Raw genomic sequence first — 25,963 nt, 5'->3', positions numbered from 1 at the left:
TAACGTGTGTTTCAGATTTGCCTCATTGTGCTTTTGTACCTGTGACACAAATGGAAGAAAAATCTCTCTGCAGCACTGTATTTTCTCAGGAGTAACAGAATTTTTAAATGACTGCTGAACGTAATTTTTTTATTATTATCATCTGTACTTTCCATAATTTGCAGCAGAACACCTGTGGCAGTGGCAAATAGTTGTGTGTCTTACATGTCTCCGTAAGAATTCCTGGCTCACTCCTGAATCTGGCAAATACACAGTGTTGACATCCTTGATGACCTGGCCTGGGTTTTTTTGTCCCTGGCAAATAAATTTTTCATAAATATTTCATGCTAGTGATATGGTTTCTTCCTGAGATAGTTTGGAACTGATTATCCATCCTGTAGCTAAAAGATGGCACCATTTTTCTCCTTCTGTAGTACACATACAGATCTCTCACCTACTGACCATTGCTAATTATGAGCCTGGTATGAAAGGCTTATTAAATTTATCATGGTCATTACTGTTTTGGTTCCATTTCTTTGGTATTTATGTGTACAAATCAATACAGAATTTTTATGTACTACTATGCCACTTAACCTCATATTGTTTTTATCAGAATCATCTGCTAATATCATAGCATGGACAGGAACAAAAGGTAAGATAAACCTGCATTATCCAGGAAATCAAATTAGATGTAAATGGTTCTTTTTACCCTTATTTTGTGAAATGAAAGCCCTAGATTTAGCCCCTTGAGCTGGCCAAGACCTTTTGCTTTGGGAGACAGAGCCAAGACTTCATTAAACATACTGAGATAAAATCTCTGGCTGACTGTCTGTTTTAGAAAGCTTTGAAAGCTACAGCCCTTCAGAAAGTAAAATATTTTTCTTTATTCTCATACATACAGAAGTTACTCTTTCTTCCAGCCCAGGTAGCTCTGCTCAGTGAGCTTTGCTAATGGAAAAGTCACTGGATTAAACCATTGGCTTGAGATGAACCTAAATAAGCACATTTTTCAAGACCAGATGTCCACAGCTATTTTTTTCTACAGTTTAGTGACATGAGCTGGAAAGACCCCTCTAACTGTGATGAAATCTTAGCACCCGAAAAGCAAAATACTCTCCAATATGCCGTTCAGGGTTTAGTATACCGTATCTCTTAGAGTATACATCAGCTTTCTACCCTGACTCCCTCAGCTTTTATCATTCATAGGTGACAGCAGGTATCCAAATTAGCTCTTGTGTAAGCAAGGTGCTTCTGTAATCAGACAGATAGCATAGCTTTGATTTCTGACCTAGAGCGAGCCTGTCAGGGAAGAAAATGCCATTTGTTACTATCTAAAGAATCTGCAGTGACACATTGCAGGGAGACACATTGCACATTATTGGTGCTAGTAACTCCAAGGTTTTGTTCAATCCCCACATGGGCCATTCACTTAAGAGCTGGATTCGACAAGCCTTGTGGGTCCTTTCCAGCTCAGAATGTTCTGTGATTCTCTGAATTCAAGCTGGAGTTGAGGGAAGATTGCATACAGTAAGGTCCTAGGGAAATAATCAGGGCCAGCATTCAGGCACAAAAGAATTCTGCTAAAAGTGCAGAGGTTTCACATTTTTATTAGAACAAGCATTAAACAAAATTTCCTAAGTATAAAATCTAGATCTTGTCTAGTTCTTTCTTGACTCCTTCTCCTAGACAGAAGAGTCACAGCATGAAGGGCAGATCAAGATTCTTCTCACCAGTGCCAAAGTAGACGTAACCAAATTGCTTGGTCATTGGGACATGGTAGAATGTCAGTCCCAGCCACAGCAGGCTCCGCAGCACCACCACAGTGCCTCCCTTCTCCAGCTGCATACTCCAGGAGCCTGTATGAGAAGATGTGCAAGTGAATCACTGGAAAAGAGAAAGAGGAAGTGTTCTTGCAGGAAATTATCCTAAGCTGAGAGAAGGGCTGCCATGGGTGCTGCCTGAGGAAGGTGTGAGGCTACACTGGAGTTTGTGACAGCGGAAAGGAGGGAAGTCAGGGAGAACATAAACCTCGATGCCCTGTTTTCCTTTTGTCAGTTCAGCACTGCAGACTGCCTTCGTTTCCATATGTCTGTCTGGGTACACATAGTAGCATATTCCCATGGCTATGGTGGTCATGTCATATGCGTCACAGGAAGGGACCCACAAGCTCCAGACTGGTATAGCTGATCCCCAGGAGAGGCTGCAGCTATTCTTGGCTGTTTCTGAGTGGGCACCAGTTACTCCAATGAGCTCTGCCACCTACGTGGTGTAGCTAATAGCTACAGAGAGCCAAGATGAGCTATAGCAATCCTGCATAGGTATGAAATTTGTCCTTAAAATAAACTTCTAGCATTAGTAGTGGGAAGAGGAAGAAGGTGCTTTCCTCCTCCAGGGAAGACTGGTTTCTCTGATGCAGCAACTGGAAAAAAATGAGAAAATGAAATGTAGGGTATTTCCTATCTGAGAAACTTATGGAAAAGGTTAATTCTCTTCAGTCTTTCTTGGCTCTACTGTTGAAGAGGATGTGCGTGGTAGGGGCAAAGAGATTAGTTTCCACATTAATTTTGTTTTGGCTCTACAGAAGAGGTTCAGAGCCAGTGTGAAAATGCAGTTTCTTCTGGATGCAAGGAGCTCAGAGCCTCTGAGTATTTATTTTGCATCTGACATGACAGCTTGGGAATTGTGCCAGAGGGAGGGGGCTGAAGCATCAGCTTGGATTCAGTGCTGGAGGGCAAGGAGCTGCCAGGAGTAGAAAATACCAGCTTCAGCACCAAATCAGTAATGCCTCGAGGCTACAATGTAGGGAAGAAGACTCCTGCTGAATCTCCATCGAAGAAAAAAAAAGGAGCAGGCCCAAATTAAAAGAATGTGGTTGGAACTGTCAGGCTACCACTGGCCTAGAGTCAAGCAGTCAGCCTATCTGTACCCAAAGCCAAAACCTGCCAATTCCAGAATAAGCAGAAAGCACATAATGTGTTGGGCCATTTAAGCAGTATTCATCTTCGTAGGTAATTTTAGGCTCATTAATTTTAGGCTCATCAATTTATGCTATGATTCATGCTTACTCATGTCACCGTTAGCCTGGGGAAGGGCTTCTGTGATTGCTGTCAGCTGCCTGTCCTCCCGCTCCACTCACTTGTGACTCTTGGCCAATTTTAGTCACATCCGACAAAGGCCTGAAGGGCTTTAACACCCCAGGTTCCTACAGTAGGTCTCCCTGGGATGTGGCCCAAGGGCTGAGTGCAGTTCCTGGAGCTTTGGTCTGCCAGCAGCTGCAAGAAAGCACAGGCTTTCAGGCCTGCCTGGCAGCCATGAGGCAGCAGCTAGCTGGGCAATCTGCGTTTGTGCAGCCTTGAGCTCCTGCATGCTCCCTCTCAGTAGATGTTGTCTTATGCAGTTCATGGCAAACTACAGTAGCTGTGAGAAGGAGGAAGTTGAGGGGAAACATTTATGTGGTGGCTGCAGAATCAGAAAGGAACAAAACAATTCAAAAAAACCTGTAAAACCAGCTGTTTTGAGTTGTGCTGCTCACCTGTTACCCAACTCTTCACTTCATATTTCTGTACTTCTCAAAAGTTTCTTGGACACCGTTTCCTCTGTCCCCTTCAGTAGCTCCCCTCCACATGTTTGTTATACCATAACATGCAAGTCACGTGTCATCTCTGATCTGTTACCTTCCCAAGTGCCCAGTCGTGTGCAAATGTGGAACTCAGTGAACAGCAAGAATACCTACCTCCTTTCTGACAGACTGACTCGAGCTGCTGAACAGAAGGACAAAACAGACATTCACAGTCTTTTTCAGGAGATTCCTGCTTTGGAGAACTTACTTCTGACTCACTCTCCTCCACATTTCCACTAAAGACAAACTACCGGGGTTGCAGTGAAGCAGAACACTACTTAATATCAAATGGTCAATACAAGTGTGTGACATCTTTTCACCTTCCTTGCACTGTGACATTCTTTACACAAGTCCTAGGTACAACATGAGCTAGTATCTTCCCAAGCAGTGGTTTCACATACAAGGCAACCCCAATCTCCCATCCTGTCTCTCCAGTGCCTCTCATAAGGACACAAACTGGACTGGATCTTTTTCATACCTGGAGTAAAAACACCTATTATGGTTCAGCTACTGGGATTACAAATCCTGACTGAGGGGATCTGCATCTTCTTAAGAAATTTCACCACTTGAATAGCATGGAAACCCAGATGAGGAACACGTCAGATCATCCAGTGACTTAAGCACTACAGCTATTTGCTGTCAAAGAACAAGCTTTCAGTTTCTTGAACTTTGTGTCTAATTGTTTTCAGCATTTGCTAGTGACAGTTTCATGACCATGCACAGGAGTGTTGATCAACAATTAGCAGGCAAATAGGTCTGAATGTAACAGTGACAAGTAACTCTCAATTTGTCCTTTGAATGACTGCTCCCAGCACATGGTTCTTCAGCTTGAATTTGTAGAAATGCTCTACAAGTCTTTCCTCCAAATATTGGTAGTACTTGCTGGAGCCTTACACACTGGTTTGTGGGGAAAGGGATGATGACACACTGTAAACTTTTTGAGAAGTTTCTCTAACAAAAAGATAACGCAGTGAGGAACACTCATTGTCTTTGATTTAGGACCAGTCCTCTGAGAAGCAAGTCTATCAAGAATAGGACTATGCCTTGCCTTGTGGGGTGGTGAAAACCTTCAGGGATTGTCTAATTTGTTAATGTCTCCCAGCATACTGAAAGCATCTAACAACCTGGGTACATGTGATAGCTTGTTTATATATGTTCACCTACACAGATGAACCCTCTGCCCCAAACCGTTTACACAGAACTAAAGGAAATGCCTGGAGCATGACAACTGGGGAAAGGTAAGAGGGAAAACAGGGGTTTTAATGCTCTTAGGAAGATCTAGATATCTTTTTGTTGGATAAATTCACAGAGGAGGTAGAGTAAACCAAATTCAACATAATTAAATCCCTGTGTTTGTGCTCTGGGGCAATAGAGTACATGGGTCCATGATCTCCTCAGAACATACCCAGTGACTCACAGGCTTATCAATCTCAGCAGAATATCCATCAGCACTTAACTCTGCCGATCAAAGGAACTTCCCATGCACCTTCACACCTGGCAGAAATGGGCAGATATAATTGAAGATGGCTCCATTCACTTTCACGCTGCATGTCTGAAAGCTGTGATGTGCAGTTTCTACATTTCTCTATCTTCTCTCCAAACTGCCAACTCTCAAAGGGCTTGAATTTGTCATTTCATAAACGTGGTACCTTTGGGGAATATTAATTATTATTGTTATACTTTCCAGCTCTTGTCTGGCCCTTCATTCTGCATGTAGTTCTACACAAATATGAAGAGTAAAGTTTTGCTGATGCTGCATAAGCCTTCCTGTGAAATGAGGGCCTGAACAAAAACAAGCAGGTTACGTAAAGGCAATCCCATCTGGACCAGCACAACATAGGTTGAGAACAGGAAAAAATTACAAGAAGCTGTCTGGAATTGTAATGTCATTCTCACTGACATCCTGTTTTCAGCCAGAATGATGATTAATCCTAGAGCTGCTCTTCATTCTGCAGAGCAAAAGAGTAGCAGCAGTGCCACCTTCCACCTTCTGCTAACTGGATCACTAAAGACATTTTTCTAACCTAATCATCGAAGGTGATTTTTTTCAATATACTTTTCCAGACTGCACTTTTGCAAAACACAAAATCCATTCTGAAACTACATTTGATTCACAGTGCTGGTGTATCTTCTAGGTAGAGATTACATTAAAGCTCTAGAACCTCTCTGGGTTTTTTGGACTTTTTCATAATGGGAAAAAATTAGAACCCATTATCTCATTACTTTTTTTCCCCCCCCCCATACCTCACCACATCAGCAGCATTTGAGGAAATGTTGCATAAAAAAAAAAAAAAAAAATTTGAACTTGTGAGACATGGAGAAAGTTGTTCTCTTGGAAAGATACAGGACAATTTTGTTCTCTTCTATCACAGTTCAAATCTCACAATATTCAAACAAGATGCTTTTTTTTGGGAAGGCCCACCTTTCTTGTAAGAGTTTAAAATATTGATGTCATAAATCACTCTAGAAGTACTTTAAACAGTAACTAATGAACAGTATGCAATAATAGCTTAAAATGAATATGCTACCTTTTCTTCCTTAAGAGAAAGTCTTAGAAATGCATTTAATAATGCAATATAAAAAGGAATGAGAACTATGAAAATTAAATGCTACTTTCATTCTTTTTTTTTCTTTTTTTCTCTCTTTTGTTTTTTGAACTTCTGTGATATAACAGATGGTTGTTGGGGTAAAAACCATTGCATAGATAGCTTCAGGTCCGTATTACTATAAAAATACAGAAGTGGGCTGCTGGGTCCAAATCCTTTCCATCACTGTCTGAGAATATTCTATGGCAGTCCCTGTGTCAGACAATATGTCTCTTACTGAGAGACTGGGAAGCTCAAAGCATCAGTCTGTAAGGTACACCAAGATTCCTAGATAAAAATTGTCAAGGAAAAGAGATTTAAAAATATTATTATTTGCATTGGAGAGAATACAACTAGAACTAGGAGACTAGTTGGATTTCCTAGACTTTAACTTGCATCTCGGTGTGTGCTGCTCTAAATCAGGCAGCAGAGTTAACTTCACTGATCACGTAAAGCTCGCTGAGGTTCAGGGAACTGGTCATTGCTCTCACACGAGAGATTCCTACAGTAACACTGCTCTGGTGAGGTTCCCAAAGGTCAAAATACATTTCTTAAAAGAGCAAGTTAATATTTAAGCTGCACCCAGCAAACTTAAGTAAGCCAAGCACTATCTGTGCTGAAACTATTGCCTGTTGCTGCTCCAGAAGGGAAGGGAGGGAGCTGCTGTGTGGGAGGAAAGAGCATGGGAAAAGTATCCGCTGGATGAAGATCTGGAGCTTCCTATTCCCTCTTTGGATCAGGCTGCAGCCTCCACCCCTCCAAACACAGGCAGAAATTCTGAGGAGTTCCTTACATCTTTCCCAAACAAGAAAGTGCTTTGAAGATCCTGATGCTCACCCAGTGTTAAACCACTGCCTTTTTTATGGCCCTTCAACAGCTGCCAGAACACCAGGGCTGAATTTCAAAAGTCAACCTCCTTCTCAGCTTCTTCTTCCTTCCAGTCGCCAATAGAAATCCCTGTCTCATCCCCCATGTCTGCCTCAGCTATGGGCTGAATCTTGTAATCCACAGAAGCAATAGGGTGCGTGAGACATGAGCTTTTAAACAAAACCCTTTTAAGAGGGCTGTTTGCAGAAGAACTTTCCTGCTGTAACTGGTCCACTTGCAATATGACCTCTCATAACACTGCTGCTTTGGAGGTGATTCAGCAATGCCTCATTTCAGTGCAACCTTGAGAAGAAACAGCTTTAAGAGCTAGACAGCCTGATAGAGAGGCTCCATGTTGCAAAAGCTCACAGAGGGTCATAAAAGTGACATTATCAATTATCAATTCCTCTTCAAAGGAGGAAATATCTCAAGGGAAAAGCAGCCACAGCATGGTTGCACTTAGCATTAACATATTATGCTGCCACAAGAGCAGGTTACAACATCTATTGCTGCAGTTAGTACTCAGTGAGAGTCAAGTATGGAGTTACAGGACAAATATTAACACCCAGAGAGGGGCAACATAACCATTTCCCTCCGCAAAAGCAGCCGCTGCTTGGCTGCATGACCCCAAGCACTTAGAGCTGACAAAGCCTCACTACACCCGTGGGATTTAGCTTCCATTTCCCTCCAACAGAAAATCCTACTCTGGGAAGAGCTTCCTACTTCTGATTTGTTGTCTGTAGGGAACAAAGACAAACTGCAAACCAGAGCAGCGGTAAGGAAAGGTCACCGTGCTTTGGCTCTCAATAAATTGTGCCACACGGACATTTCACACACAGCCTACCAGCCATAAGGACACATCCAAACAGTCCTGTGTGGGGCCCAAACTCCTTCGTGCCACTTACTGGCTGCAAACTAAATCTCTTCCATTTGCCTGACACACCACCTGCACCCCATATGTTAACACTGCTGTCAATATTTCCAATTCCCCATATAACTATTTAATAATAATTAAATAAAAACACAGACTGGTTGCAGGTTCAGTACTATTTTTAAAAGCCTCCAGAGCCAAGAAAGCACAGCTTACAGTCAGATGCTGCCAAGTGGCTCTTGCATGGTCCTAATGCCTGCCATGTCCTTGATGCACAAATACCACCATGCCCAAACCTCAAAGTAAAATGGTCATACTTTAGAGGTTTTTCCTCTCCATTATCCTCTCCCACTGGGAAGGCCTCTGCAGTAGAAATTATTTCAACGGGGCCAGGCCGTCTATTTACACACGAAGAGCCTGTTTCCTGCTGACAAGGAAGACCCAGGGATTGTGGTGCTGTCCCAGACACAGTACTCAGGCACCTCCAAGTAAAAATGAAATTCAGGCTGTACTTAGACATCCAACAACAGTGCTGCTTAACACAACTGAAGCAGCCTCTGCCCTTAAACCCTTATCCCCACCCTCATCATTCTTCCATCATAGAGTCCACAAAATTTGTTTATTTACTGCTTAGTGAGTCAGGTTGGGGAAACAATCTGGCTGAAAAATATACTAGACAGAAATAACATTATTTTTCCAGCTGGAATCTGACTGCACAGCCGGCAGTGCCAACACAAAAGAAGGGACAATACACAGATATAAATGAGCACCAGAGGATGGGAAAGACTGAAAAAGCTAGCACGGAATCAAATTAGAGCCTCCCTCATAGCCCTGTTAGTTTGCCCTTTAGTCCTAAATCCACCTGATAAAACAAAACAAAACAAAACAAAAAGATTGTAATTAAAAGAAAGATGCAGACTGTGCAGAAAGCATTAGAATAAAGACCTGGAATAGGATTGTGCACTAGAGGAAACAGCAAAACCATATGCAATCAAAACTTATAAGGAGTAGGAAAAACTGATTAAAATCCATGCTATTTCTATTCTGACAACTACAATACAGATCACTGAATCTTGGGTTTTCTGTAGTAAATTTAGAAATCTCTCAGAGTGGCAAATCACCTCCTTCCAAAGCACAAGGTTATGCTGGATCTCATCACACTCCATATTTCTTGTTCAGCTGGTCGCTGTGGAAACGTTTTTGGAGCGTGCCAGGAGTCACGTAGCATCTACCTGGGGAGCCCCTGCATTAATCCGTCACCTTCGTGGGTTTCTCTGAGCCCATTGGTTGGTAGGAAGAAAAAGGAGTCTCTCGCCCCTCCCTGCTCTGAATGAAAGACGCTTCCTCTAAATCTTGCTACAGGATTTCAGGCTCAATTCAGCTTCTTTGGGGCTTTTGTCACCAAACAAATGTGATGTCTTTGAAAGAAAGATTAACAGTTTGATGAAAGGATGCAATGGGCAGCTTTGTTCTAGCCTGCTTCCCCTAGAGCTTTTGGTCACTGTCACTTTCTTACCCACGGGAGAATATCTGTCTGACTCTCAGAGGAGATTATGGCCACCTTGTAAGATTTTTCCTCTCCTGGTAACAAAGCACTGGCCACTTTGAGGAGGTGATAATGATGAACAGGGGCTGGATTAGGGGCAAAGAACCTCACATTGATCTCTGAATTCTGAGAAAACACAAAGGAGTCGATGCTGGGATTCAAAACCCACCAAATGCTTAGAGCACATCCAGTTTGCTCTCCTGCAGGAGGGGCAAGGCCACAAGCCCTGTCAGTCCCCCAGTTGTAGTTCTTACCTCATCATCAAATTAGCAAGGCTAGTTAAAAGGACTTGGGATGAGGAACAGATGGCACGGATTATAAACTGTTGATGTTTTTGTACTAAACTAGATATGAATTCTGGACCAAATTACCCGAAGAGTTTACCAGTTTCTGAGAATACTGTCATACTGAGCATTTCCACACAGCACTGTGCAGTGCTAATTCTGAACACTAAAGCATCTTTTAATGCCTGTGATAGCCTAGCTATTTCTGCTGTACAAAGATACCCGAAGATGAACTGGCCCTTGTCCTTTTCCCTTTACACACTGCCGCACACTCCTTCAGCATGCAGAATTTCAATCCATATGGTATATGTGTACAAATAAAAACAAGATAAAACAAGATAATGCCTTGGCTTCCTCCTTTCAAAAGCTCCAGGGCCAAATGGGCAGTAAAGAGCAAAGCAAAGCTTTATGCAGGGCTGGCACCAGTGCCAATGACTGCACAGGCAGGAGATGCCACTCCTTGGAGCCCCTTCAGAAACAGACCACTCCTAGCAAAAGATGACCTCGTACTGACTTCAGTGACACACAAAATGTCCTAGGATTTCCCCCACAAGTAATTTTTCATCATTCCTTAGAAAATAAGTTAGGCCAAGGCTGACTGATGTGGTGATAAACCCGCAGCTTCCGGTTCTGTGAGGCTTTACCAGCATTTCTCATCATTTTAGCAAGAAGTTCATCTCCTTTTTATGTCCAAGGAACCAGGAGCTTAAATGGAGAGAGGGTGGGTCATGATTTCTTTCACTGAGGAGAAAAAAAACCTTTAAATAAACACCTTTTCAACCCAGGAAAGTTGCTACGAAGACTCTGCTTCTGTCCTCATTCTTTCCCAACAGCAGTCTGGAGGGTGAAGGACTCAACCAGAGCTCTCAGTTGATGGGCAGCCCTTTTCCTCCAGTATAAACTCATCCAAGGTCTGACTAAACAAGACCCTGAGGTGATATCGACCTAGGACCCAAAAGCCATGAATGCACTGCTTTGTGTCCTAGACACAAAGCCCAAGGAAAACAGGCTCCTTTCCAGTAATCAAAGCAGACACCATGATCAGCCAGTCAGAAGCTCTAAAACTAGCCTGGCCCGGGAGTCCTCCTGCTGTGCTGCCACATGAGAGGTTCCAGTAGCACCCCAGCTTGTGGGAGGAACATCATCTTGTCTTGCTCCCCAGGCAACTTTCCTGGGCCGCTGCAGGAATGGCCTTAACAGCCTTTATCAAAATCACTGGCAAAAATTAAGAGTGACCCTGCTTCTGAAGAACGTAGAGAACATGTTTATATATTGTGTATGTCCATTTACATGTGTGTGATCTCTAAGGATGCTGAGAAAAACATTGAAATGCCTAGTGATGATTCCAGAAATTGCCTAAACTTGAAAGGGAGAGCATATCTTCTCTATACCTGCAGTTCAGAAGGCCAGTATGCCACACACAGTCTGGAAACTCAGGACATACCTTTTCCGTGATTTGATGCTGCTCTTGTTGATTTTCTTTCTTATTTTACTTTTCCGTGGTTTCCTTTTCTGCGCTCAGCACTGACAATGCTGGCGCCATAGTGCACCCTGCTGGAAGGCAGCAGCTAGAGTCATCCTGGGATTATTTCTAGGGATGGTCGACTTCAGTTTGAACAGAGAAATTCAGGTACCAATGCTTTTACTAACAACCCACTAAGGCAGTTACTGGGTTCGATTTTCAGATCTGAAATCCTACTGTTCTGATGCACACTCATCTCTGGTTTTCTCATTATCTAACATTGTATTCTAAAGCTTGTTTGTCAAAACTACTTGTGTTAATGTCAGGTAACTCCATGGGGTTCTGTAGCTCAATTTCACACATTCACCAAGCCTAAGGATCACATCTTCCTAACGAGGAATGAGGATAGCTATGAGCCATGCTAGGTATTTGTCTACATTTTCGCTACCTCTTTTTATCCTTGCGATCATCAAGTACTGCCCTCTCATTTATTATGAGTCTTTTAGTTTGGATTTCAGTGAGACAGCTTGAAAAGCCTTGTCCCCGTGTGGCTCTTGGCAGGCTAAGGAGTAAAGTGCTCTTGCTCTCGGCTTTCACAGTGCTGGGGAGGTGCTGCTTATTGTTAAGCAATGAAAGGGGAGGGCTCAGGTCACATCTGTGAAATGTTAGTGGAGAAGGGAGGCTGGGTGAAAGTAGGTGGCCAGCACAGCATAGCACTTCGCTGGATTTTGCAAGGCCACTAGGGAGATAGGCAGCCATTTGTCTTAGAGCCCTGATAAAGGGCCCTTGCCTCTGGTGGCTGGCTGGGGGCTGTAAATACCTCTGCAGACACAGACTCTTCAAATGGCTGGAGACCGAGGCTGATAGGGGATTAATCGCCTTGAAGGGAGGAGGGAGGGGGGATCGAAAGCAAGTTAATTAGCTGTGTTAATGTACGGAGATAAAGCAGGGTCTTGCCTCCTGGCCTTCTTCCTTCCTGCACCCTGACTTTTGGGACAGCCATGATGGGGCTACCAAAATGGCCCTTGAGAGCAGCCACAGAAACTATCTCCCACTTAGAAATGCAGTCCCTTAATTTTCAAGGACCCATTAGGCACCAGCTTTTGCTAAACCGATAAAGACCGTGCTAATGAACCTCAGATGACAGGAGGTTAGTGTTCTAACCGAGGCTACTGTTCAGCAAGCTTATAGAAAACCTCGTGCTCAAAGTTTTCAGCCAAAGAAATGGCCACAAATCCCTTTGTCTATAGTGCTGTATAAGGAGTGCTCCAAAACCACTGTACTTTCATGTGAAGAAACAGAGCTACAATCCAAGTAGCTTTCACTTCCTCCACAGTCAAATGGTAAAGGAGCTGGAATGATCTTCTGTCTAGACACTTCTTCTACCCTACCTTCATCTTGAAAAAGCAAGTAGACAAGACTCACTGATTCACCCTGCCACTGTATACCCATTTGCACTGATGCTATAAAATCTCTCTCCCAGCAATAAAGATCCACAATGGCAGTAAGTCAGGAATCTCCTCAGTCCTCTTTTGAGCCCTCACATACCATAGTTTAGAAAGCAATGCCAGCTGAAATGAGCTGACTTGCACTTGGAACCCATTGTCACCTTTGTGTTACTGTCACTGACAATGAAGAAGTCCAAGCTGAACATCATCCTCCACGGCTGTCATCAAGTTTATGGCCAGGCATACTAGGAATCTGGATCCTACATACCACTGCCCATTAAACTGAAGTCACTTATGCATGTCTGGGACTATCAACTTGTATTTGCATTTGACTGAAACACAATGCCCAGGAAGACATCCAACATGATGCTAAGATACCAAGAGACAAAGGCTCATCCATTACCCTCTTCACTCTTAGAAATTGTATCTCATTGTTCATTTTAGCTGCTGATTCCTGTTATGCCTTTCTCTGCTATAATAAATAGAGCTTCAGTACCTAATACTTAAACTCCACTGAGTATTTACACAGTGTAATACAGCCATTCTCACGGGCTTTTCCTCAAGATAAACAGATCGAACTGTTTATGTCTCTCACCAGCCCTTGAATCATTTTGTGACTCTTTTCTGCAACTCTCCAGTTTTGCAACATGCACTAACCCAGTTATGATTCCACTAACAGTATATGCAAAAGTAAAGTCACCCCCATTTCTACTTGTTTATGTATCTGCAGATCAAATTACTCTCTAAAGTCTCAGGATCACTCTGGGAGCTGATGTTCGTGGGTTTCCTTTGACTGGATTTCCTTTCAGAGCCACAGTTTCTAGAATACAATTGTCAAAGTCTGACTTAAGAGTTCTTACTTTCCTCATGGGACTTTGCAGGAAGGTATACACCAAAATGTACTGTATTTAAGTAAGCCCAGTTTTCCACATTTCTATACTCATCCTTCCCTTGACATTATTTGTCTCTCCACCAACTCTAACTTTTACATAATTTATGAGTAAGTTGAAGAATATCAGTATTGGCACTGGTCCCTTTCTGACCTCTTCCAGAAATACACCCATTCAGTGAATTCTGAATCACAACTGCTAAGGAAGATTAAATTTAGGGGAATAATTCCTAAATCAAGCAATGCTGGGATTTATTAAAGATTATTATGCCACAAGTCTCCTGAGATAATGATTTCAGAAGTAACTTATCTGACTTTGCCATTTTAATGTTTTTGATCCACAGTAAATGTTGTTTAACTCTACCCTCCCTTAACAAACAGCCTGAAAACTGTCTGAAAGAGTATTTTACTGCTTTTGCTTGATGCAAGTCCATATTCTTTCAATAAAGAAACCAGAAAAACATTGAGCTCTTCTGACCTTCCACATTATCAGCCTTTTTACCATCACCGCTTAGTGACAGTTTCCAGTACCTTTACTATGTTTTCTTCTCAGTATCGTTTAAAAAAATCTGCCTTACCATTGTCACAGAGTACTCTAGTTATTTTGGCTCCCTTTGTCATTCTCTACTCATTATAAATTCCAATTTATATCAATCATTAATCAAACCTTCTGCATTTACATGTCATTTTTTATTCTAACTTCTACTCTCAATCTGCAAGTGAACTGTGGTACATTTTCAGCCAAAGGCAGCTATTTACTGACTGGGGGTCATGACATTTGAAGAAAGTCTTCTCATATAAATACTATTTCCACTCATATCTTTTTCTATCTAGACATACCTCCCCACCTACATCAGTTTTTAGCAGTGTTCTGTTGGTGTCCCTTATCTCCATGTCAAAGTGATCTGAGTCAGCAACCTGTAACAAACCCTCAGAGTCAAGTTATTGCTTTTCCAAATTGCAATTTGAAAGTGCCAAAGAACTGAATTCTCCATCCCTTTTCTCACTTCCTTCCAAGCTTTCCATTCTACACTAGCACCTCAGGCTTTCACTCATCCCTTTTCTTCATCCTTGCAGAATGGGGCATAGTCTGATCTGATACCATGGTCACGGTAAAATCAACCTTCCCCCTCCATTTTCACTTCCCCCATCATTATAAATGCCTGAGAAGTGTCTATTATTTAATATCTTCACAACATTAGGTCATCAAGTGAAAATGCTGTAGGCATGCTAGGAATTATTGCTATTTGCCTTGCCATTCCATTACCTACAAGCAGATGTAAAACTGCCACAGCCCTAGCTCCTGAAATACTATGTCCAGGGTTCCAAACTCCATGCAGCAGAAAGGACAACGCTGGCAATGTGCCAGCAGCTGAAAGGCCACATGTAATTGTGCATAAAGTTGAGCAGATTGTCTGCTTAGACTAGAGCAAACAAGCTTATCTTTAATGCAGACATATGGCCAGCAAAACCTACAGATCCCAGCATGCAACATTCTGGCCAGCTGGCCATTTGGATCAGGATGAAGCATTACATGATCTGATGCTGTGGTGACAGAAGATCTGTATCACAACCCCTCCGTGTTCATGCTGTCGAGACAAGGTTCTCATTTCCATAGAGAAATTTTCTCTAGAATGAGTTTAAAAATGCTTTTTTTTAAAAAAAAAAAAAAAAGCAAAGTCAGTCACTTGTCTGTGGGAGACACCAAGAAAAAACAGACAGAATGATTAAAGGAGGAGCAGCAACATATTCTGAACTTTTCAAGTGCACAGATAATCTGATAGATAGGCACACAGACAGAATCTGGAACCTGCAAACTCCACAGATATCACTGGTAAAGATAAGAATGGCAGACAGTTTTGTTACAAAACTCCAGGTTTTCCAATTTTGCACTAAACTCTGCTTTTACCATTGTTGCCTTTATTCAACCCAGTTTTAACTTCCTTTCTTCCCACCTCTCAGCTGTCATATAAAATGTTCTCTCTGCCTCCAACTTTCCATTCTGTACGACACCTCTGCTCTCCTATAATGACACACCATATACCTTATGACAGTTACCCCTTTGACAGCCATCACAGATGCTAAGTCTCCAATTAATAGAGAAAAACTATTCCAACAGAGTTGTTACTTTCAGACAGGTTAAAATCAGCACTTAATCTCTGAGTTCTGTTCTTTAGGTCTTTTAAGATGCTAGGAGAATTTAGCCAATGCAGGCTGGGAGCTTCACTTCATTGTCATTTGCCCCCAGATCACTTCTTATGTATTTATTGAGAAAAGAGACAATTCTAGTTTCAGTCACAATTCTAGATGCAATAATTTTGAGAATTCCTACTTCTGCTCTGACAATAACAGTTCAAAACAGGATCTAACCAGGAAAAGCAAGAAAAACTTCAGGTCAAAATGAGGGGATTTCCCAGAGCTATGAACAACATGTCAGTAAATAGAAAAAGCACTGTCTACTTTTTCTGCTCTGTCAGGACTAACATGCACTGTCAGAGCTCAGGGAAAGTAATCTGAGAACCAGAGTCTGAGTATCTCACAACCAGGAGTGACTCTGGCAAAGCCATGCTGATAAAATCAGCAGAAAGCCTGTGTCTGTCCTGGCTTTTTTCCCCTCCACATTTTCACAAGCAACCAGTACTTTTAGGCAACCAGAGTACTTGTTAAAGGAAGCTGGGTTGATCTTTCTTTAATGTCAGAGCTCCTATCTGCATGTGACAGAATGCAGTTAGAGAGGCTACATGCCTTGCTGATCCTGTAACCAATTCCTGTCTTACCTCCTTCACATCATCCCTGAATTCAGGACAGAGCAGGCAGAGCTGCACAGGCACCATGATGAATCTTCTCTTCCATTAAGAAGCACTCAGCTGCACTTTAGCTCAGATAGCCTTACAGAGGCAACTTTTTTAAGGATACTGAAATCTACACTAGCAGCAACATTTTCCTGAGTAGGGGGTAAAGGTTCATCCTTACACAGACGTCAGGCTGCCACAGGAACACAGTCATGATGGCCCAGTTGAGCCCCTCTTGCTATCTGCCACCAGGTAGAATACAGCTACAAGACAAATTTGATTTCAACAAAATCATCTTCATGTCTAACATGATGTGTCTCCCTACCTCGAGGGAGGGAGTGAAAAAGAGAAGGGAGCAGCAGGAAGGCAGACAGTAGCAAAACCTGAACTACCACACAAAACTGCAGCTGAAATTTTCTTAAGAGATATCTAGGATTTAATCCCTCTTGCAATTCTGCTTTGAGTCAAAAGGGCCACCTCAATGAGCCATTGTATGTAAAAATCTCTCCAGACTGCACCTCTGGAAAACAACTGCATAAGGACACTCCCAGTAAGTTGAAGATTTTAGTGGTTTACGCTCTGTCAAAAATGTTCAGAATTCAGGCAGGAGCTCACATTCTCAGCTCATTTTTTTTGCCAAAGGGAATATTGGGAGGGGGTAAGAAGAGGGGATAAGAAGAGAGGGGAAAGGAGGGTGACAGAATCTGAAAAGCTATTTACAACGCTAGCAATTCACTGTCCATCTACTCAATTCCATCTGGCACAGGTCACCTAGTATCCTATCCTACTACTCCTGGACAGGGATAAAATAACAAATCTAAGTTTGAATTGAGTTCCTAGAATTTCCTTGCACAGAAGACATGAAAACACTTGGATCAATCTAAAAAATTGCAGCAAATCAGCAAAAAACAGATAGAGACAAATAACAAGCCACTCCCATCTCTTTAGAGAAATATCCTGCCAGAGGGATCCCTGGAAGAGATTTAAAATATATTTGCAGTTGTCCAGCAGAACAGCAGAGATGTAAACTGAAGACAAAATCCAGAATGCCTGTATTTTTTTCTCCTTTCAAGGTATATAATCCTGCCACAGTACAGACTATTCCAACACAGTTTATCAAAGGAACATTTGAATCCAGCCTCTCTGAGATATCAGCTTGGTGTTAATGAGAGCCCATTTAGATAAAGAAGAAAAATACTGAGTGGAACAAGAGGTGTGAAATACTTCAAACCACATAAATTCCCTCTATCACTGGTGGAGTTATCTCTCCCAATAGGGTGACCAGTTGTCAAAGGCTTTACAGAAGTCAGGAGGGAATATGGCACTGAGGCAGAGTGTGATCAGACCTGTTGTGAGGATGTGACAGCCCCGGTACACTTATATCTTTCCACTGTATGTGTTTGGAATTGCATAAAACAGGAACTACAATATTTAGTAAAGGATAAATTTCCTTTACAGATTCACAGAATCTTCTCTTACCACCTCTACAGTAACCCACACCAGTCCCCTCAGTGTTTCCAAGGCTACTCAAACTTCCCTATTGCTTTCCCTTTCATTGCATCTGTTGATTTTGCTACCTTTACCTCGTGGGATATCATGCTCCAGAGAATCTAGAAAGTCAGTGGATGGGTCCAGGTCAGCCTTTTCCAGCAGGGTTTTATTCTTCAGGTTAACAGGATCAGTGAAATGGAAATAGGAACTTAACTTTTTTGCCTCCACCAAAGACAGACCTGCAAACAGCCATTGGTGAACATTAATACATACGTGAATGAACTATGATAGCATTCATTATACTATCAAGTATAACATTGTTTCTCTAATGCCCACAGCCCAGGACAGAACCACAATCTTTCTCCAGGACACTCCACAGAAGGCTTGTCAGAAACAGGTGTCAGCACTCCCCAGTGCTGTGCACTGCAGACCATGCTGACTGCAGGCCCAGATAACCAGTGGGCACCAACTTGAGGACAACTTTCTGTGCCCATTTGGTCATGTTTTATACCTAAATGGACAATTCACTACTTCCACAATTGCTAAACACTGCCATAAACTACAGTTTATACAGACAAATGACTCAGTTTAATGAGTCAGAACTATTACTGACTCTTCTCCCACCTTCCAGAGCTGAATCATACACCTGAACATTGGTGGTACTGGATTCTCTCCTCCCTGATCATCTTATCCAAGGAAAAAAACCCCAACTGAAATCAAAATATCAGTTAGAGAAAGTCATCTTAATTCATAGGTTTTATGATCGATTGTTGATCATAAGTTGATCCTGTACTGTAAAGACAATCAGAATTTACCTTCGAAGTGTCTGTTTTCGTGCACAGACCCAAGAGGAGTCTTCACAAATGCCCCTCGGGGGACGATACCAACTGCTCTGTCTATCTGTTCTATGGTAGCTATGAGGCGGGCCTCCTCCTTCATCACAGGCTTTAAAGAAAAATAGGAAAGTTTTAAAGGCAGGGCTTTCCTTGTTTTCATGTCTGAAAATAAACTTGAGGTGACACAATGGACTTATCATCCTGCAGTCCAATGGCACTAACAGGACCTCAAAAGACATTTTTCTCCTAAGATAGGACAGAACACATTGCTAGGAGCAAGCAGTTTAGACTCACCAGAGATATAACTATCCATCCCTTCATCTATTCTTTTCTCCCTCTTAATTCATCTACTTAAGATTTGTCTACCCATTTATAAAGAATGCTGCCTGCAGTTACTACTGAAGCTTCAAAAACCACAGGGAGGATTTGTACCAGTTGTGCATAATAAAGCATAAGGGATATTTACTATTTCTGAGGCCTGTTGAACTCCAGCAAAAACTGAAGAGTTCGGTTCAATGACAGTGAGGAATTACAGACTGAGTTATGGAATATTCTGAGTTGGAAGGGACCCACAAGGATCATCAAATCCAACTCTCCAGCAAACAGCCCCATACAGTGATTGAAACTGCAGCCTTGGTGTCATAAGCATGATGCTTTAACCGAGAGGAAATTGTGGATCTTTTGCCTGGCCACATGCTCATGCTGCTCATTACCAACGAGGAGAAGCCACCACTTGTCCAGCGTGAGGGGCACAAATGTAGTGAACAGGGTTCGAAAACGGTTTGCTGTATTTACCTCCTTACCACCTTCAACCAGTCTTGCAGCAGCTTCTGAATTTATCTCAGCCAAGTTGTACTCAAAAGAAGGATCCCCCTGAAAGCGGCCCTTCACCTCCTCAGCCAGTGCAAGCATCTCCTTGGTGGCAGGCGTCAGGAGGCTCCAATCCACGCAGTTCAAGCTGCCAACGACAAGCATGGCTCAGGCCCGAGCCCCCTGAAGAACAGGGCTCGAAACAACTTCGCCAGGCTCCTGGAGCACAGCGAGGCTCCCTGCCGAGAGCCGGACAGCACCCCCCGACTCGCCCAGCCCCGCGCTCCCCGCGGCGGCCCCGCACCTGTACAGGCGGCTGCGGGGCGCGGCGCGGTCGGGGCCCAGCCCCTCGGCGATGTAGTAGGCGCCGCGCACGCCCTGGATGCAGCCCCAGAACCAGACCCGCTCGAAGCGGTAGTCGCGCTGCACCAGCGGCAGGGAGACGGCCAGAGCCGCCCGCCGCTCCGGGCTGAGGCCTGCGCCGCCGCCGGCCACCAGCTCCAGCGCCGCGGGCAGCGACAGCGCCTCCATCGCCCCCGCCGCGCGTTCCGCGTTGCCGGGAGACCGCGGCCCGCCCGGGGCCGCCCCGCGCCTCCGCCGCCGCGCCGAGGGACGGGCCGGGCCGCGCTCAGCGAGCGCCTGGCGGGCAGCAGCCCGACAAGGGCGAGGTTATGGGTGCCTGCGCCGTGATCATCAGTTCCCAGAGGCCTAAAGCCAAAGCCAAGTCCAAAACGCAGGCAGGCGTGCAATTGCATTGCGCCTTCAGAGAGATATCACAAAGGGCTCCAATTGCTTTGTTTCTTACGTGGACAACAGGGGAAAAACCCCCCTTCTGAAACTCACAGTGTCACTGTTACATATCCTGAGGAGGACTCTGAAATTGATAAGAGGACTGGAGCACCTCCCCGATGAAGACAGGCTGAGAAAGTTGGGACTCTTCAGCTTGGAGAAGGTTTTATGGCGACCTCACAGCAACCTTCCACTACCGACAGGGAAGCCTGAGAGGGGCTCTTCATCCGGAACCATAGTGATAGGACAAAGAGTGATGGGTACAAACTGAAAGAGAGGGAATTTAGGTTAGATATTAGGAAGAAATTCTTTACTGTGAGGGTGGCGAGACACTGGAACAGATTGCCCAGGGAGGCCGTGGATGCCCCAAGCCTGGCAGTGCTCAAAGCCAGGTTGGGTAAGGCCTTGAGCAACCTGGTCTAGCAAGAGGTGCCCCTGCCCATGGCAGGGTGTGTTGGGATTAGATGATCTTTAAGGTCCATTCCAATCCCTTAGCATTCCATGATTCTGTGATCTTATCTAGCTCACGTACCTCTATAAATAAATGGCTTATTTATAAATTACTTTGGATTGCTCTTTGGCAGCTCATTTTGCTGAATCACAGACATCCAGGAAACAGCTCCTGCCCTAAAAATCTTGCTGTCTGGCTTAACACAAAATACAATAAATAAGTAATGAGATTGTTCAGCTGCTTAGACAAATAGAATTTCTGTTTGACGTCTTCAGGAAATTTAAGCTCTTATATGTGTGCTTTATATAAATAAATACGTGCATGCACTTACATTTAAATCCATTGTAAAGTCATAAATTCTTTTCTTTTTCGTCCGTTTCCTGTTCACTTCTAAGGAAAACACTGATCCTGGGACCGCTGCCTGTAATGGTTGTCACCTGATTTTCTGTCAAGTGAGATGTTTAATGGGCTGTACAGCACACAAGCTGACCCATTAGCTTTACTTACCCTGTGCAAAAGGCAGCTCAGATTCCTGAGATTAACCACCTTCTCTTTGATACGATTCAGGTAGGACACACAGGAGTGACCACAGACTTTTTGTCCACGCTGCCACCTACCTATGCCTGATTTGCTCAATGGAATAGGAATTTTTGGGCTTTGTAAACTCTTTTAATCACTGGTTTCTCTAGAAGTGTGTGTATTTTATGTTAGGGCTATGATTGACCAGTAAACAGCAGAACTGCAAGCCAAAGTCGTTTTACATGAGTCAGAGAGGCAAAATCGTAACGAATTTCTGCCACTGTCAACTACAGCTGGATTCAAACCAGATGCTAACAGCTGAGAGGCTCTTTAGCCTGTTATGGATCTTGCAAGCCACCTAGTCTCTAGTATTTGCCTGCCTTGACTGAAGATTATCAAAAAGAATATCTATAGCTTAAGGAAATTCTTCCTGATTCAGTGAAGTCTGGTGGGTAACTCTGCTCCCCTTTGTCTTGACCCCAATTACTAAACACTGATAAGGATCGGGAAGTAAGTGGTTGCATTATTTAACAAATGAAAGGTCAAAAGCGCTGCTATTCAGTAAGGTCAAAGGTTACCATCACTGTTATTAAACAGTTCGAAAGCAGTTTCTCCCATTCCTTGCCATCCCAGGCTCAAACAAGGAGCTCTCAGCAGTGGGCAGACAGGAGGGAAGAGAAGCATCAGGCATCATTCAGCTGGCAGCTGGCTAGGTGGCATTTCTGAGACACCTGCTGCAGCAAGGGAAGGTGCTACAGTCCAGCAGCTCCCATCAGAGGACTGACTTCTCCTGCCTTTGCACAGAACACACACATACCTGTGTGCCAAACAGCTTCAGCTTCTCCCAGCTCCACCCTTCAGGGCTGGCATCCTTTTGGGGAAGAAATCAGTCTCAGGCTCCCTTCCAGTAATCTCAGGCAAGGTAGCAAAGCTTACGGAACTTATCATCTTGAAATACACGTGAGTTGCTGCTGTGTGCACAATGGCTCCTGGATGCTTGCACACCTTCATAAAACATCTGAAAATACTTTTACTGACGTAGTGAAGTGAGCTCATCTTCCTACATGTTCTTTATTATACCTCATCTCCAACGCTATCATTCCCATTCCATATCACTTCCGTTTCTGCTGGTACAAGTTAATAAGGCTGTCCTCAAAATACTTTTGCAGAACAACCATTGCACTGTCCTGGGCACCCATTGGGCTGACACTGATCACAAGTTATAGTGCTATTCATCAGGTGCTTTTTTGTGTGGTGGGGACAAATCTGCAGTTGGTTCTGATGCAGCAAAAAATGGATAAGAGTTATTCCTCCCCGGTGTGTTGAATATAAAATCTGATTTTACTTCAAATCACCTCAAAAGTTCAGACTGTCTCGGACTTCATAAATATTGCAGCTTTGAATAATTTTCCTGCTTATAAGTTATTACTGCTAAGGATAGTAAAAGATAGCAAGAGAGGAAAGTACAGAGTTTTTCTCAATAAGGAAGGAAAGAGAGATGGCTGCTTGTCAGAAGGGGAGGAGACTGGGGATGACAAACAGCTGAACAAACTGCAAGAACTGCAAAGGAAAGCCTTGAGCTATGCTGAGCATAAAAAGTAAGGAACCAGAGCCAAGTGGTGGTTTAACAGCAACAGAAGGGATCAGGAGTGTCCCTACCTGATACAGAACAGACACTTTCCTCTGTCTTGGAGATTGTACTAAATATGGAAAAACACTGGAAATACCTTGACTCACACTGTTCAAAGGAAAAGGGTGTGGGTCTTATGGCTTGTCCAGGACCAATGCCATTTTCTCCATTAGTGGGACCTGAGCTAGCTGTGTGCAGTCACGGAGAGATACAAAGAGGAAGGGGTGTGTGCAGTGTGTGCCATGAGCTGGACTCCTCCACTTCTGGAATGCCTGCAGTAGCACTCTCGGTAGCACCTCAGCAAGAAATTGGGCTAGTAGGTCAGGATGGGAACAGCTGTGCTGAGATACAGAGAAAATCTGCAGGATGACTGTCACAAGCCTTCCCTGGAGATTCTCTTTGGCATAATCCTGCGCAGGCAATATGCCCAAGAGAAGTGGTTATCCTGCCTTACTCAGGAAAAGACAAGCACAAGAGCCAAAGAGCTTTGTCATTTTGCGACACGAAATTTTCTGTCTTTAAGGTTTGTTTCGTGCTTCTCATCACTGCCCTAATAGCATCTATCATACTGACTGCTCTTGGCACAGGGGGCAGGTAGAGTTTACTGGGGTAAGAAATACCAATGTGCTGATTACATCATCCTGCCCGGGCATCACTTGAGTTGCTGTGATACCTCTGGCTGACAGCTGAACACACATGTGTATCTTGGCTATTTTTCAGGTACCCAGAGGGGTGAGATGTAGCACTGTGACTCTGCACACACACACACATGCTGCCAGTCGGGCTGCTGACAGCCTGAGGAGGAAGGTGCTGTTGAGGAATCCTGGGAAAGACAAAACAACACAGGGAGAAGTTGCTATGTCAGTGTACTTCTGACTGTGGTTAGGCTTTAGGAGGATTTAATGCTTTGGTATTGGTGTTATCCACGTTGGTATGAGTGTTATTCAGCCCATCATTTTAGTGTCTTAGCACTAGGATTTAATATATTCACAAATAACTAATACACAGATTTTCAGACATCCTACAAAGATGGGCAGTCTATGAAAGATTGCTAAATTGTTTTTGTGATTCCCTGGAAGCAACTTGCTCACAACAGTCCCTGGTCTTTATAAGTTCAATTTTTAGGACTGACACTCATCTCACAAGCTGCAGTTACTACAGCATAATGGTGGAAGGGACCTGAACAAGTTAGGCTTTTCAGAGCCGTGACCAAGACTACACACCATAGAGAGGAATGAGCCAGTGGCCAGCAATAATCACAGACTTGGTGTAACAAGGTTTAATCAACTTGTCCTTGCAAGGGAGCTCAGCAAGTCTGAAGCTTTCAGGTGGCTCCAGGCAGAATCTCTCTGAAGTGTTTAAGCAAAAGAGCAAGGAAGACTGGGGTGATGCTTGATGCATGTGGCAGGCTGATGATAGGAGGGGTGTTTCTGGCCTAGCACCTGAGAGCCCAGAGCAAAAGTAAGGAAGTGCATGCAGGGCAGCTCTGGGATCAGAACAATTGACAGGGCAGATCCCATTAATTAAAGACAAGGTTTCCAAAAAATATTCTTCTTGTAGTAAGCTTGTTTTTTATCCAGGCAGAGCTTATTCCTGTTGGAGACATCTGCATGTCTCTCTTTGCCAGATAGTCAGCGACCACTGGCCTTTTCTCAGTGTCACTTTCTATAGTGATTGCCATTTGCAACAGGTTTATTTTTCCTCAGAAAATGTGAAATTTCTGCTCAGTCTAAGGCATCTGCTTAGATCTTTAAAAATGTGCGGGAGCCAGAGACCAGCTCAGGTGGAGTGTGCAGCTTCACATAACTCTCTGTGCCCTCCAAGCATCAAACATCCAGAGAGATGTTTGCATCCCCATCTTTGGGGCACTAACTCTTGCCAGCAAAGCTTAGCTATCTCCTCAGCAAGCCTATTGCCTCTGTGTGGATTCACTTTTCCACCTGCTGCTGAATTACTTTGTTTTGAAAACCCAGCTGCATTGTGCTGACATTTGTATGTGGTTTCTATTCCCAATAATAGAGATGAGCCAGGTAAATTTTATCAAAAAAAGGGGAGGAAAAGAGGGGTTTTTGCACAGCATCTGCTGCAGAGTCTGTTCTTCCACATGCAGTGTGTGGCCCTCACCCAGGCAGCCTTGCAGCTGCACTAACAAAGGAGGGGTTTCCTCGTTTTTACTGTAAGACTGAAAAATATGTTCTGTCTAATTCAGGAGAAAATGTTACTCCTCTGATATTTCCAGCTTTTCTTTCCTGCCTCAACTCAGCTCTGGGCAGAGAGTGAGGAAATCTGAGATGACCCAGGAGAGAGAGCAGCAGAGACCTTTGCCTAAACTGTTTGAATAGATAATACCCTTTCCAAATGCTGGCACCTGGGAATCCTTTAATGACTTGGATGGTGCTTTGGGTAGACTGAATATCTCCTTTCAGGAACAGAGCCTTATTATTATTTATTTATCTGTCTTAAATTCTGCAAGCAGTTAGAAAATAACCCTTTCTTATGTTACACTCCTACTACTGTGCTAAATATCATGAGGCCGAAGTTTGTTCTCATTTACTCTGATTTAACTACAAGTGTAAATCTATATTAGGGCAGATACTTTACATCAAATTTTCAAAGGGCAGAACTTGTCTCTATTCAGTTAGCAATCTTAAAGACACATTTCCCATTCATAAGGGAATGTGTGAAAAATTCTAAATATCAAATGGATATGTGCCTCCAACATAGCTGTTATTGAAAAGCTAAGTAATAATTTGTAACTGAGAGGATAGGGTTGTTACTGAAAAGGAATAGACCACCCTGTAAAAAGTATTTTGTCCTTTGCATTGGGAGGTTGTTTCAACAACTGAACCTTTACTGACATTTCTTTATTGACAGACCTCTGGTAGGAGTAATTTTTCCTTCTTGTCTGCATAGAGGTTTCCATTTGGTCTGAAGAGAGAATGCAATCTTTGGTTTCCTGGGTATGCATGAAGACTCTTCTTAATAACTTGATCCAGAGTCCTAATCCTCTAAAATTTATTTCCCACTTCTTTCCTTCTTGTCTTGATTTGCTTGTCATTGTTGGCATCACTCCCAAATCTGATCTGCTCTCTAAA

The 25,963-nt window shown here is 43.4% G+C and overlaps 1 protein-coding gene across 1 annotated transcript; it reads right to left on the bottom strand.

The window, feature by feature from the left end:
• Positions 1–1,569: 1,569 nt before the first annotated feature.
• On the bottom strand, positions 1,570–20,010 carry RSPH9 (radial spoke head component 9). The gene is made up of 5 exons (XM_066315979.1): positions 19,784–20,010; positions 19,465–19,627; positions 18,649–18,778; positions 17,926–18,072; positions 1,570–1,835 (listed from the first exon to the last, which is right to left on the bottom strand). Exons 1-5 carry the CDS (start codon positions 20,008–20,010, stop codon positions 1,675–1,677), a joined length of 828 nt encoding a protein of 275 aa, XP_066172076.1. The 3' UTR covers positions 1,570–1,674.
• Between the last annotated feature and the right edge of the window lie 5,953 nt (positions 20,011–25,963).

The sequence above is a fragment of the Sylvia atricapilla genome, chromosome 3, assembly GCF_009819655.1.
Source record: "Sylvia atricapilla isolate bSylAtr1 chromosome 3, bSylAtr1.pri, whole genome shotgun sequence".
Classification (NCBI taxonomy): Eukaryota; Metazoa; Chordata; class Aves; order Passeriformes; family Sylviidae; genus Sylvia; species Sylvia atricapilla.
The sequence above is the reverse complement of the archived record's forward strand: the minus strand, read 5'-3'. Positions and strand labels throughout refer to the sequence as shown.